Source organism: Labrus mixtus, chromosome 18 (genome assembly GCF_963584025.1).
Source record: "Labrus mixtus chromosome 18, fLabMix1.1, whole genome shotgun sequence".
NCBI classification, from domain to species: Eukaryota; Metazoa; Chordata; class Actinopteri; order Labriformes; family Labridae; genus Labrus; species Labrus mixtus.
Genome location: NC_083629.1, coordinates 25,228,942 through 25,243,708, shown reverse-complemented (window position 1 = coordinate 25,243,708; position 14,767 = coordinate 25,228,942). Strand labels below are relative to the sequence as shown.

The 14,767-nt window shown below is 42.3% G+C and overlaps 1 protein-coding gene across 1 annotated transcript; it reads right to left on the bottom strand.

Annotated features, from left to right (window-relative positions):
• Window positions 1-648: 648 nt before the first annotated feature.
• LOC132992829 (transmembrane protein 87A-like) lies at window positions 649-14,729 on the bottom strand. Its single transcript, XM_061062348.1, has 20 exons — window positions 14,571-14,729; window positions 13,004-13,061; window positions 10,956-11,053; window positions 9,560-9,676; window positions 9,399-9,446; window positions 9,246-9,287; window positions 8,791-8,917; window positions 8,264-8,325; window positions 7,570-7,753; window positions 7,392-7,491; window positions 6,566-6,659; window positions 5,290-5,361; window positions 5,072-5,180; window positions 4,696-4,754; window positions 4,486-4,589; window positions 4,316-4,392; window positions 2,672-2,736; window positions 2,490-2,542; window positions 2,127-2,157; window positions 649-1,666 (listed from the first exon to the last, which is right to left on the bottom strand). The coding sequence occupies exons 1-20, from the start codon at window positions 14,679-14,681 to the stop codon at window positions 1,625-1,627; spliced, it is 1,653 nt and encodes a 550-aa protein (XP_060918331.1). The 5' UTR covers window positions 14,682-14,729; the 3' UTR covers window positions 649-1,624.
• Window positions 14,730-14,767: the final 38 nt, after the last annotated feature.

The following is a 14,767-nucleotide window of genomic DNA, read 5'->3' as shown; positions in this document are numbered from 1 at the left end:
TGGACTCTAAAGGTGGATGTTTGAGGTGCTCTTTGGAACAGGATAGATGCAGTCATAGAAAAAGCTCCAACGGCGAGCCTTAACTCGCTTCGACTGAGACCCGTCCTCTGGCAGAAGATTCAGATATTAAAAATGATTGTGAAGAATTTCCGTAAAACTTCAAATAAAAGCCCATCCCAATTTAAGGCCCAGTCACTTTTTCAAGCCTGGGAATGCGTCACAATTTGACAAATAAATTCAGCTCTCAATTCGAGGCCTTTATGCAATTAGTGTTGATTAGACTGCGGGTGTCTCCCTCTCTCCCGCTCAGTGCAGACGGGCCAATCAAAGCAAAGATCAAACTGAACAAAAACAAATCCAGGGCTGATAATCGAAGTTTTACGGTAATCAATCTTTACACTGATGATCTTGTTTGCATTCACAGCCCTCTAAGAGGCGTCAAATATTCATATAAGTTTGTTTGATGACCAGCTCAAAAGTCTTCACAGGAGCTTTTAACCTGCAGAGTGTTGAGCTTTCAGGGCCACCGTAGATTTCATGGCGTGAAAGGGTTTGGACATGAACATGATGAGAAATCAGTTTTTTAAAGTTCTGGGTCCTGTGTTGCAGCAGCTCTGTGGGAGTTCAGTCAGTCTTAAACTCTTCTGGTTTGTGGCTTAGGTTGTGTCATTGTTTGGTTACCATGGAGACGTAAGGCTCATCTTAACTAGTAACGAGCGTAACGTCCAAACTAACAAAAAACATGGTGTCAGAAATGATGTTTGAACTCGATGTGACCAATCAGAGAGCAGCGTCTGTCTCCCTCTCGTGTCTGATCGTCTCTGAACAGACGATAACTTCTGTTCACTGACGTTCATCCACAAACACAAACTCTAATGTTTGTACGATATGACAAAGCGTCATGATGAGGAGAGAACTAAAGCCTGCAGCCTCACATATAAAGTGAGGTAATTTAACAGTCCTCTGTGATTGGACGATGAAATGATCTGGACGCATGGAGAACTAAAACAGGAGTAAAAACAAAGACATCATGAGGGATGTAATCAATCACAGAGGACACACTGCTGACACCAAACAGACACTAAAACCCTCTGCTCCTCCTCGTCCTCCAAGGCGGTTTTCCAAACCTTCTATCGTATGTTGTATGTCGTATATGCTGCATACTGCATTAGACATTAATCTGTAGTCATCTCACACAGAGCTGCTGCAACACGGGGCGGGCGGTGTACCTCAGGGCAAAGGGCAAAGACACTACACTTCCTGTTAAACATGTCTACAAACACAGGAGAAGTTTAGAATAAATAATTGTGATAAAATGTAAAGTCTCTGCTCCAGTTTGTGACACTGAAGAAGGAGATCTTTTTAGACTCTTTAAATATTCATCTTCAGCTTCTCATTAACATCGTATTGCCTTTTCATTAACACATTACTCATGCTTCTCTGAGCTCGTTTCACCTGTAAACACAGGTGAAGTTAAACTGAGGATGTAAAGTGTCCGGAGAGAGAGAGAGGGCGGCTTTGCCCACATTATTTTGTTTTGGGTTGATTACTCAGAATGCATTCTTCGCTGCCTCGATGAATTAACCTTCTTTTTGATTCTCACATCGTCTCGTCTTATTGACCTCTACTCCATCTTGGATCGCTCCATCTTGGTTTTCAGGATTTCCTACAAAAAGAGAACAAATGTTTTTATACATGAGTGTCACTGAGGGAGACAAGCCCACATTCAAGTTGTATAAAAATGTCAACAAAAACAGGAAGGGAGGATTTTGCAAACCAAGTAACACCGTATTTAACTGAAGATAGCACAAAGACGACATGTCAGATGTTGAAACTGAGAAACGACATGTTAGGACCTGGCCACTGACCACTCGGCCACCGGCGCCCCGTGTGTTTTTGTGCCTGATGTGAGGAGACAGTAAGCTGAGAGCCATGTGCACTAATGCACCCCGATACCATCTGACAAATTGTCTTGTGCTATTTTTTTTTTTTTTCAATCAAAAATGGGGTTTTAATGTTTTTGCAAAACCACAATTTTCATTTTTTTATTCTGCAGTAAATGATATTTGCAGTAGAGAAAAATGTGATCATGGGACGAGCAGGCGGGAGGTCAAAGGAGTGCTTACCTCTTCCTCATCTAGCATCACAGGGAGCGCTCTGTAACACACAGAAAAAGGAAGGCAGTGAGTTCAGCAGCAGTTCACGTCCCCGAGTCAAACTGCACTCTCTAATATTCTCTATCACTTGTTTTTGCTTTCCATGTTGCTAGTTGGGTATTACATGTAAATCCTTGTATCCTGGGCTGTCCTTTCTCAGGTACTTAATTCACTTACATAAGCTGCAACAATATGACATTTTAAGACGGATTAACTTTCTAAGCTGAAACATTCCTCTGGATGAATAATAAACTATAATGTGAAGCGGTTAGAGAAAATCTTAGCCGAGAGCTACAACAAAGAGCCGTCCTCAAAGAGTTTTGCTTTACTCACACATCGGCAACTGTTGTAGGAATGTTCTCCTCGACCCACTTCAGGTCTTCGTCCTGACAACAAGCAGAAGAAGATGCAGAACATTAAAGTATGTGAGGGGTAATAATCAAACCTGACGAGGAGGAGAATATGTGATGAGAAATTTAAAAAAAGAAAAGTATTAAAGGAGGCAGTGAACTCACCTCTTTACTCAGCAGCTTCTGGGAGCCGTTTGTGTCGGGCTTTGAGCCTCTCATCTTCATCCCCTCTGAGAGAAAAAACACAGATAAAAGTCCCTTATCCAATAATCAGACTGTGATAAACTCAGTTATCAAATTTTACGATTATAAGTTGAACATATCTGAATAAATTTGTTCTTTAAAGGCTTTAAATGTGATGTTTTGATCCAGCAGATGTCGCCCTTGAGCACCAGCATGAAACCAAAACAACTTGCGCTGCATTGTTGTGTTAGCATGCTAATGCTAGCGATCTTTATTCTGCTCGTATCTTCACACTGCATGTAAATTTACCTGAAATGAGCGTGATCTAGAAACACAGTTAAGCAGTGAGTACAGTATGTTATTCTTCTTTTCTCTAGTCCCTCAATTAAACAACTTTTATACACGAGGGGAGGAGTCAGCCGGCCGTCCGGGCGATGTAAACAAAGTGAAGATAGGACTCTGAAAACTCTGAAAACATCACAGACAGTGGGACTCGGGTGTTACACCCATTGTAGACAGTCATGACTCACAGAGTTATTTTCAGAGGATATACTTGATTTCTATTATATTTAAGTGTGAAAAATATAAAGCCTTTAAATATCAAAGCAGAAATTCAAAGCACACCCTCACTAATAATAAGTTACAAAACACCAAACCACACGAGGTCATTTTAATAACATCTAGAGTAAAGTGTGAGCAGCTGATGAGCGTCTTTAAACAAGCATAAGTGGTGATGAATGCAAAGAATAGTTTGAGGCCATTAAATGAAAAGTAAGAAATTTTAAAGGAGCAGTATGTAACTCTGACCCCTAGTGTTTAAAATGGGTACTGCAGTCTAAACTCTAAACATCATAGAGAGCTGTCTCCCCCCCCCCCTCCTCTCTAGAGTCCATGCTCACACAGGTCACCATGTGGTGGACTCTGAAGCTTCAGTGTTTATCCAGCTCTGCATGGGTCTGTAAACCTTTCTGTGTTCTAACCTCTCTCCATTTTTCAAAAGCATCTCCAATATTGATCCTAGTTTGAGCACGTTTCTGCTCGTGGAGCTTATTAGAAACATGCAGAGGCTTTTTAGGTCGGGTACAATCACTTCTATCTGAACCACTTCTCTTGCCCGCTTCCATCACTGCAACACCTGTTGACCTGATAACTGCTCTCATATCTGGCAAACCGAGGGGCGTCCAAAACGGGCCGTGTGTGTGTGGGGGGGTTTAAAACCTCCTACCTTCTCTGGTCCAAACAAATCCAGAGCATTCAGGAGCAGAATCTAAAGTTAGAAGGAGGACATACTGGCTGCTCATGCAGTTTGTGAGTGTGCTTTATATAAAGATTTCATTTAGTGGATGAGTTGCTGGTTTGATCCGTGCGTGAAATATAAAAATAGTATTTGTGTATTCTGCAGCCTCAGCATTAAATATCTCTCAGAGGAACTTGAAGAAGACTTTAATCTGGTTAAATGTTTTTAAATCCAATATGAAGGACGTCAGTGTTTTTAATTCACAACGTTATGTAACCGAGCCCTCGACCTGGCTCTACTGAGATGTTTCTGTAATAGTGTTTCGGGCTGTATGTCTGTAAACCCTTCGCTCGCCTCATACTGGAATACACGAGAATAATAATCCTTACCAAACGCCTCATTCAGCATGGGCTCCTTTGCTTCTTCTTCATCATCATCTTCATCAATCAGAGGAGAATGAGAGAACCTGCGAGGAAAAAACAGAACAGAAGAGTCAAATATAACTGCAAGGGAAGTGACAAATCCCAGAGGTGGTGTCGTACTCCGGATCCTTTCTGACCTCTGGCTGTTAGCGGAGGGCCGCAGCAGCACCATGATGACCAGCAGGATGGTGGAGAACAGGAGACGCCAGAAGGCATCGTCCACCCACAAGTCGGTCCAGCCCTGCAGAGAGGATTAAAAACAGATCAGAGAGAAATGTCCTCATGTTGTTCACTCTTCTTCTCAGAGTAAATAAGAAACAGGAAACACACAATAACACTCGACGGACCTTCTGACAGTCGACCAGCTTGAAGACTTTGGTGGTCCAGATGATGAAAATGATGGAAGCTGAGGATGAAAAGAAAACATCTGAGTCCATTTGACGTCTGTAAACAATAATATGCAAATCACAAACAGCACAAGAAACCTTCAAACAGAGGATCCAAACATAGAAAAGGGAATAATCCCTGCAGGCTTGGAGGTGGGCTTCATAAGCATATTCTGCATAATGCAAAGTCTGATATACTAAAGCAGGGGGGAGCAAGAGGGAAGAGGGACACTTGCAGCCTCTTCCTCATTTGCTGATTTCCACATTCTGTTTTTGCTCCGTCCGTCCGTAGAACTGAACATCCAGAGTTTCAGAGTCAATCCCCAGTTTTACTCACCAACAACGGTGAAGATGAGCGTGTTGGTGAAGTGCTGATACAAGGAGAGCTTCACCACGTTCCTCCTGAGCTTCAGGAGGCGAGTGGTTTGAGACAGACTGATGAAAATGTGGACGCACGTTAAGGAAAAACAAACATTCAAATCCATTCATAATCCAAAAACTTGTATTCTCATGAGTCTTATGTTGATTTTTCAGGGCTGGCTTAGTGAAGGATATCCACCACATGACGCAGGAGTCGATGAGGGAGAGGCTGAGATTTGCCACCAGGGCAACCGTCCCGTAGAAACCCTGGAAGAAGAAGATTCTGATGTGAGAAATGAGGAGCCTTAAAGAGAGCACAGAGCAGAGTGAGTGTCTGTAAACATGGCTGAGAAGACGAGGACACAAACTCTCTTTCTTTCCTTCTTTAAAGTCTCAATATGTGATTTTTCACACTTAAATATATAAATCAAGTATCTCCTCTGAAAATAACTCTGTGAGTCATGACTGTCTACAATGGGTGTAACACCCGAGTCCCACTGTCTGTGATGTTTTCAGAGTTTTCAGAGTCCTATCTTCACTTTGTTTACATCGCCAGGACGGCCGGCTGACTCCTCCCCTCGTGTATAAAAGTTGTTTAATTGAGGGACTAGAGAAAAGAAGAATAACATACTGTACTCACTGCTTAACTGTGTTTCTAGATCACGCTCATTTCAGGTAAATTTACATGCAGTGTGAAGATACGAGCAGAATAAAGATCGCTAGCATTAGCATGCTAACACAACAATGCAGCGCGAGTTGTTTTGGTTTCATGCTGGTGCTCAAGGGCGACATCTGCTGGATCAAAACATCACATATAAAGCCTTTAAAGGAAGAACGTGCAACTTTTTGATCCAGCAGATGTCGCCCTTGAGCACCAGCATGAAACCAAAACAAACTGCTGTTTGACCACACCTCCTCTCTCCTCCAGCGCAATACCTCCAGAATCTCAGTCACCTACACATTTTGCACGGTGATGCATAATGGTGACCAAAGTTGGCCAGAGGTAGTCTATTACAGCACATGCTAACGATGTCATTAAACCAATAAATGCCAAAACTTGTTAACAAAGACGGACGGAGACAAGCTGAGAGTCAGAGGAGAACATGTGTGTGTCAGTAATGGTGGACTACGGGGATTTTTTTCACACCGACATGGTTCCTACTCTGAAGCAGGAAGTCAAAAGGTTCCTCTAAATGCGGTTCTAGGAACTTAAATAGTTCTTAGTTCCTGCGGTGCAAAATTAATTTAAAAAGGGCAAGAAGGTTCCAACGGTTCCTAGAACTATTAAAAAGTTCCTGCGGTCTGAAAAACCCTTATGAGGAGGAAGAGGAGGAAGGAGACGAGGAAGACCAAGAGCCGTCATTTCAGATCAGTCATGATTTGACCGTCAAACGGACGCAGGGGGGTTCGCCAAAATCAACACAAGCCAAAGGTGACTCACAGGAGTTTTAAGCGAGTTGTTGATACTTACACCGGTGACTCTCAGCACGCCTTCCACAGAGGAGAAAATCAAGTAGAGAAGACCAACAGCTACGAGCCGGTGCACCGTGGTGCCCAACCTCGGCCTGAGAAACGATAAGAGAAGAGAGTTAACAGCAAGAATTATTTAATGAGTAAAGAATAATAACGCCTCTGAATTGTTGTATTGAGATGCAGCGTCCAAATTAAGATTCCACCACTCAACACATGGCGGTAAAAATATACTAAGCAAATAAAATAAGTGAGTGTCATGGTGGATGCTCGATCACAACAACGGTATTCTTTTTTTTTTAATATTATACAAAACAATAATAGAATGCAGAAGAAGAAAACAAAATGGTTAAAATAATATCTTAGTTTGCCCAATTTTCTTTGTAATAGAGAAAAATAAAACAACAAAACACAAGCAACCCACATAAAAAAAACCCACACACACACACATCACCAATGACATAACCAAGATTTAATTTCAGTTTTTGCAACCAAAATAGTGTTTCCATAAATCCCCTATTCAGTATATATTTTAATTAATTAAGATATCACCACCTTTTCCCCTTGCCAATCTGTATCTAAACATCCTCCATCGTGTTGCCATGGAAACCATCTGTCAAGGAATTTTGCATTTTGCAGTCTTATTTTGTTATCTTTTCCACAAAGGTATTCTTAAGCCCGGTGTACACTACAGTGATTGTATAAAAGTCGTGGTTGAATGCTCGCATTATCAGAAAAAAGCCCTGAAACTCGGGTTGTTCATTTTAGATCCCGTTGAGCGGTGATGTGAGGCAACATGAAAGTTTAAAAACAAAGAGTAAACTCACCTGACGATACCGTAACCAAGGCTGACGATGAGGACCAGGATTCTGGCCAGAGATCTTTTGAGTGCAGAGAGCAGCTCGGCAAAAATCACAGCACCTTGAACTGTGAAGAAAAAAACAAAACAGGAAATATGAAATAAAAGAAAAACTGAGTAAAGAGTAAAGAAACAAATAAACCCACCGTAGTCTCCTTTGTAGCGGATGCTCTGGTACTCGGAGTAGAAGACAGCTTTCTCCAGCATGCCGAGGATGATGACAGCACCGATCCAGAACTGGATCCGCAGCAGATCCCTCCAGTAGCACGCGCACCAGAAGAGCCAGAGAGCCCCGAACAGCACGTAGACGATGCACATCACCATGAAGAACTGTGACGGGCACCAGGGACAGAACAGGGGAACAATTAATCTGTAGATCAACTACTAAATTAATCTCCAACTTCTGTAGGAATCAGTTTCTTCATGAGGCGGCTACATAAGAGAAAGGGGATGAGTACTAGGAAGAAGTGGATTTCTACACCTAACCCTAACTCACACCTTTAGATCGTTTGCTCTGGTCTGAATCATGGCTCAGTTTGTTCCACTGCTGCTTTATAACCTCAAGTTTGCTCTGTGTTCACACAGGGACATTTACAAGCGGACCAAAATGTGTGATGCAGACCCAAATTGCTCTCTGATTGGTCGGAATTTTTGCAGGAAAAATCCCAGAGGTAAACAAAGACTAGCTGCCTCCTGATTGGCTGTGGCTGCTCCACAGATACTTTGCAATCTCTAAATGGACAGACGACCACACGGACTGATGTCGGCTCTGCTCATCAGTTTTTATATTGTTTGCAGATTTTTTCTCTCCCCACAATTTATGATATTTCTTTAACATACCATCATCAGAGGCCAGTCTGCTGGAGAGGAGTAGTCATGTGGTCCCTTCATCTCAACTTTCACTGGAAGAAGAAAGAAAACATGTTACTTCAGTTTATTCCTTCTTTGATCTTCACCAGTTTATCCCTTTCATAAAACTGATTTCCCCGTTCACCTCTAATGACCGACGATGGTTTTTAACAGTTATTTTACAAACTCTTGTTGTTGTCTCGACCTCTGTTGTCACTTCATGTCTTCTTGTATTTCTGTATATCTGTGACGTAATGTATGAGTCTTTGTGCCGATGTTTTCTAAATGTTTTTTGGGCTTAACTGCCTGCAAAAGAGGATTTGAATAAAGTTAAACATACAAGGAAACTGTGGAAAGAAAGTAAACATCAGGACTCAAAAGATTAAAAACAATACGATGATAAATATTTATAATCTGGGTAAGAGAAGAGCTGGTCCTCTCTCCCCCCCTCCCTCTCTCTTTATCCACTGTCCTATCCAATGAAGGCAAAAAGGCCAAAATAAATCGTATTGTCTCACTCGTAAAGGCGAAGATGAGCTGATCAGGATCCACGTCTTCATCCTCCACTCCTCTGAACAAAGGCTGCACCTTCACGATGAACAGGTACGGACTGTCATCCCAGGCTTTGGCCACTGCACCGATATCCTGCAGGAACATGAGAAACAAGGTTATTAATATGTCAAGTCACAATAACCTCGATTTCTGAAAAGAAATACCTGTCAGTTCTTTTTATTCAAAATATTGAAGCAAAGATAAGTCGGCATACGAGCTTTTCTGAACTGCTGTCGCTTCCCCACCTAACAATCTCCATCTTGAATTTCCCTCTGGATCAATAAAGTATCTATCTAACTGCACTGTTGTAAGACACACATGGTGCTGTAACTCCTCCCTCCTCCCAGGTGTTGTGTTTGTGCAGAGAGGTGACAGGTGTTCACTGAAGCTCTTCCTGAACTCCTGTAACGTGGCGTCTTACCGGCTTGTCGGGCCAAACGACGCTCTGATTGGATGGGTCACTCTACAGAAAAACAAAGAGCAGAATGTGAATGTGACACAAACATTACATCCACACCTGAGATGAATTCAGGAGATATTATTGTCCTTTGAATTCCAGTTCATGTCGACTCACCTTTGGGCTGCTGAGGGGCTGATAAGGGTTGAAGTAGGGGTAATACACCTGAAAGTGAGTGAGGGGGTAGAGAAGAGACATGAGGTCATCTTAAGAACAGTCAAACAGTGTGTTGTATTTCTCACTGAGGTTCAGGTAAGTATTTGAATAAAGTCACAAACCTTTGGTAAGAAGAGGGAGGAGCAGTTTTCAAAGTACATGTAGCCCTGACTGTAGAAGCCGCTCCAGCCGTCTTTCAACATGTGGTCCATCCCGAACATGTTCATCGCTTTGTTATCCTGGAGAGAGAGAGAGAGAGAGAGAGAGAGAGAGCGAGAGAGGGGAGAGAGAGAGAGAGAGAGAGAAAGAGAGAGAGAGAGCGAGAAAGACAGAAAGAGAGAGGGGGAGGGGGGGAGAGAGAGAGAGAGAGAGAGCGAGAGAGGGGAGAGAGAGAGAGAGAGAGAGAAAGAGAGAGAGAGGGGAGAGAGAGAGAGAGAGAGAGAGAGAGAGAGAGAGCGAGAGAGGGGAGAGAGAGAGAGAGAGAGAGAAAGAGAGAGAGAGAGCGAGAGAGACAGAAAGAGAGAGGGGGAGGGGGGGAGAGAGAGAGAGAGAGAGCGAGAGAGCGAGAGAGAGAGAGAGAGAGAAAGAGAGAGAGAGAGAGAGAGAGCGAGAGAGACAGAAAGAGAGAGGGGGAGGGGGGGAGAGAGAGAGAGAGAGGTAAATACACGATACATTCAGTTTATTCTTTTAAAGAGCCCATATTCTGCCCTTTTTGGGGTTCGTATATTTAATCTATGTTCCTACTTTTGTACGTTCACAAAAGTCTGAAAAAAGTGTCTGTTTTCATGTACTGCTCCTCCTTGCTCCCTCTACGCTCTGAGTCCGTCAGCTACACTCTGTTGACCCCACACTGTTAGACCCAAGTGGGCCAAGTCTGCTCTGATTGGTCTGCCGATCCGCTCTGTCGTTATTGGTCAGTTGCTCAGCACGCTTCTTGGAAATTTCAACACGAGCTGCTGGGCCACAACGAGCCAATGGGCTTAGATCAGTGATCTCACACTGACAAGACGTGAGGGGGGCTAGAACCGAGCGTTACATGCAGCTAATGCTACAGCTAACAGGAGGACGTAGGAGAAGCCGCGTTTCCGAGGACTTTGAATTTTTGCACAACAAGACTTTAGTTGTGAGCGAGGCTGCTTGTCTGTCTCTATTTGTCGGCCCTGAGACGGGGCGGCTGTGGCTCAGTTGGTAGATCGATCCCCAGCTCCTGCAGCCACATGTCCGATGTGTTCTTGTGCAAGACACTTAACCCCAAGTTACTCCTGCTGCTTCATCTGCGGTGTATGAATGTGATTAGTAACTTCTGATGGACTCTTTACTCAGCAGCCTCTACCATCAGTGTGTGAATGTGTACGTGTGACCTGCAGTGTAAAAGAGCTTTGAGGTGTCAGAAGACTAGAAAAGAACTAAACAAGCTCAAGTCCATTTACCATGGTAACCCAGCCTCTCCCCTCATGACCCCAAATGGAAAAAAAGCGTTATAGATAAAGGATGGATGGAATTAAACATCATACTCACAGGTGTGTTGAAGACCTCGTTGTAGCAAACAGAGGAGCGCAGGTACCAGCTGATGTTGTAGGCCAGGTCTCTGTCACATGACGCCGCGTTCCCCTGGACTGCAGAGAGATCAAAGACACGAGGGAGGGACCATAAGACCGGTGATGTTCAGAGTAACTCTGTGTGCTCTAATCAGACGTTTCTCTTCTACAATTCACTTATCAGACTCTTTTCTCCAAAGCGACGTACATCAGAGAGTAAGAACAACACAAGCAAGGATCTAGAAAAAAGGGAACAATGTCAGTAAGAGCAAACGATCAGCTTTGAGTCTGATTGGACACACAGGTGCTGACAGGAAGTGACCAGAGGCAAAGCACAACATTGAGGGCAGTTCTTGAGAGCTCTAATCAGTATAGAAACCATCTTATAAGTCGTCGTTATCAAACAAAAACCATCGTCATTACCATCATCATCATCAATAATATGGAGACCATCATCATTAAGTTAGTAGGTATTCATGAAAGAGCTGGGTCAGAGGGACTCTGCAGATCACATGGAGTTTGGAAGTTCATTCCACCACCGGGGGGCGACAGAGGAGAAGAGTCTAGTCAGAGACTTAGGACCCTGTTGTGAAGGTTGGATCTTGGATCTCTTGTTGTCAATATTTTCATATATACACCTACGTCGTGTATTTATAAAAATCAAGCTGCATGGCACATTGCTGTGTTGTATATATTTTGTTATTTTTAATAGTCTCTCTCTCTCTTGATTTCTGACTCTATCCACCTTCCAACAAAAAGCCCAAAATGAATCTTAAAAAAGACAGAACAGTACAATAGAAGCAAATTAATCAAAATTAAAAGAAAACTTAAGGACTAAAAGGACTTTAAGAAAGCAACAGCTGTAGCCCGTGTTTGAGAGATTCAAAATCTCGCCAAAAACCTGCCAGACTTGGCTGTCAGTCTGTGACCTTGTTGAATATTTCACAGAGCGTTCTGAAAAGCTCCTTCAAAATTGCCTCATGTTCAGGCAAGCCGTAGATTACTGAGTAAGCAGTGCCAGGTCCTGAGTCATTGTTTTTAATGCATTTCTATTTCTAATTTATAAAAAGCACCATGAGCCTGAGTCATAAGAATCCAAATTCACTGCTTCAATATTTCAGGGGAAAGAAAGGCAGAGAAGAAACGAGGCCTGTTTTTATTAAGAACACAACAGGAGACACAGAGAGCATGAAGGGAGGAGTTTTCTTCCTTAAACAAACCTCAACAGAAACAACAAGGATGTAGAGCAGCTGACTGCCATTAAAAGCAACTCAACTAATGTTGTTACACTTAAAGGAGCAGTATGTAACTCTGACCCCTGTGTTTAAAATGGGTACTGCAGTCTAAATTCTAAACATCATAGAGAGCTGTCCCCCCCCCCCCCCTCCTCTCTAGAGTCCATGCTCACTCAGGTCACCATGTGGTGGACTCTGAAGCTTCAGTGTTTATCCAGCTCTGCATGGGTCTGTAAACCTTTCTGTGTTCTAACCTCTCTCCATTTTTCAAAAGCATCTCCAATATTGATCCTAGTTTGAGCACGTTTCTGCTCGTGGAGCTTATTAGAAACATGCAGAGGCTTTTTAGGTCGGGTACAATCACTTCTATCTGAACCACTTCTCCTGCCCGCTTCCATCGCTGCAACACCTGTTGACCTGATAACTGCTCTCATATCTGGCAAACTGAGGGGCGTCCAAAACGGCCGTGTGGGGGGTCGCCTTAAAAGCGCCTACCTTCTCTGGTCCAAACAAATCCAGAGCATTCAGGAGCAGAATCTAAAGTTAGAAGGAGGACATACTGGCTGCTGCATTGTTGTCAGAGAAGCCAGCACTTCAACATGTTTCCTTAATGATCAGATAGTAAGATACCTTTATCATCTCACTCTCTACACAGCTCACTGATTGGACCTTTAATATTTACATTTTTTAAATGGAGTCAACCCACAATTGTTTTTCACACGTGTGTACTCATATTCAGAGTGACTATCAACTTGTTGACTCTTAAAAAACATAAAGAGATCAGACTGCTTACACTTCATGAAGATGGTGGTGTTGGCGTACAGCGTCTTTCGAAACACGGCATCCTGCGTCTGAAAACAAAACAACAGACTTATCATTAACAATAATAATACATTTATTTATAAAGTGCTTCAAATCAAAGAGCTGTACAAATCAATACAGTTAAAATACAGTAAAAACATACAGAGAAAATCATGACTCATACTCAACATAAACATTTATTCACTGGTGTTTATTTCTTTTCCTGCTCTTATCTTCTTATTGCTGTTCTCTTTTGATTTGCTTTTTCACTCTTTTAGTTTTTTACATCTTTTTAAATCTTTGCTCCTCTTGGTCTCAGCTCGTCTTGATGGGTTCTTGTGTTGTCTGGGTTCTTATGATGGTTCTTGTGATGGTTCTTGTGATGGTTCTTATGGTGGTTCTTATGGTGGTTCTTGTGATGGTTCTTATGGTGGTTCTTCTGATGGTTCTTGTGATGGTTCTTGTGATGGTTCTTATGATGGTTCTTGTGATGGTTCTTATGATGGTTCTTATGATGGTTCTTGTGATGGTTCTTGTGATGGTTCTTATGATGGTTCTTGTGATGGTTCTTGTGATGGTTCTTATGATGGTTCTTATGGTGGTTCTTATGATGGTTCTTGTGATGGTTCTTCTGATGGTTCTTATGATGGTTCTTGTGATGGTTCTTGTGATGGTTCTTGTGATGGTTCTTGTGATGGTTCTTATGATGGTTCTTGTGATGGTTCTTATGATGGTTCTTATGGTGGTTCTTATGGTGGTTCTTGTGATGGTTCTTGTGATGGTTCTTATGATGGTTCTTGTGATGGTTCTTGTAATGGTTCTTATGGTGGTTCTTATGGTGGTTCTTGTGATGGTTCTTGTGATGGTTCTTGTGATGGTCGGGTTATATATGTCTGTTGGGTTCTTTTCTGTTGTATTGTCTTTTATTATTCTGATTATTTTGCATTGGCTATATTCTTGCTGTTGTTTATGTTCTTCTGTGTTTGGTTTACTTTGTTCTTGTTTTTGCCTTTTGTTTGTCAAAGCACTTTGTAAACCTGTGTTTTTAAAGGTGCTAAATAAATTAAGTTACTATCATTATTATTATTATTATTATTATTATTATTATTATTTCTAATAGATTGAGTTTCCCATATTTCAACCACTACAACCCCTCTGCAAACAGGTCATTATTTATCTTGTGTCATAAAGAATGATATATTTGCAGAGGGATAAAAAAGCACATAGTGAAGTTCAGTGTCCTCGTACAGTAACATGACCTGTCAGTCAGCACTCACTTCTAATGGTAGCACAACAGATTTGACAAGATGTATTTGCCAGATGTATTTATACCAACCATTGTTATTATTATTTTAAATAAAGGTAATGTAAGTTGGCTCATTCCGAATAAAAAGCTCGTCATGTCAGGCTGAATAAAAACAGAACTGTGTCTCAAATATGGAACATGAATTGTGATGCTACAGATGCTATTAGCTCCCCGGCTAACAGCCGCTACGGGAGATGTCCAGTCAGCTGTGTTTACACCGCACATAAAGATGTTTTAAATGTTTACCACTCACCGAGTTGATGTCCACCTTCCATATGGAGACCTCTGCCGACGTCCCGACACGGAAAACTACAGCTAAAAGCAGCAAACATGACCTGTACGTGTGTGCACCTGGCATCTTCATTTGAGCATCTACAGTGTAGTAACGGTCAGACTCGTATCCGCCTCCAGTTCCGGTGTTATGTCGAGAAATGTATCCCTGTCGAGAAT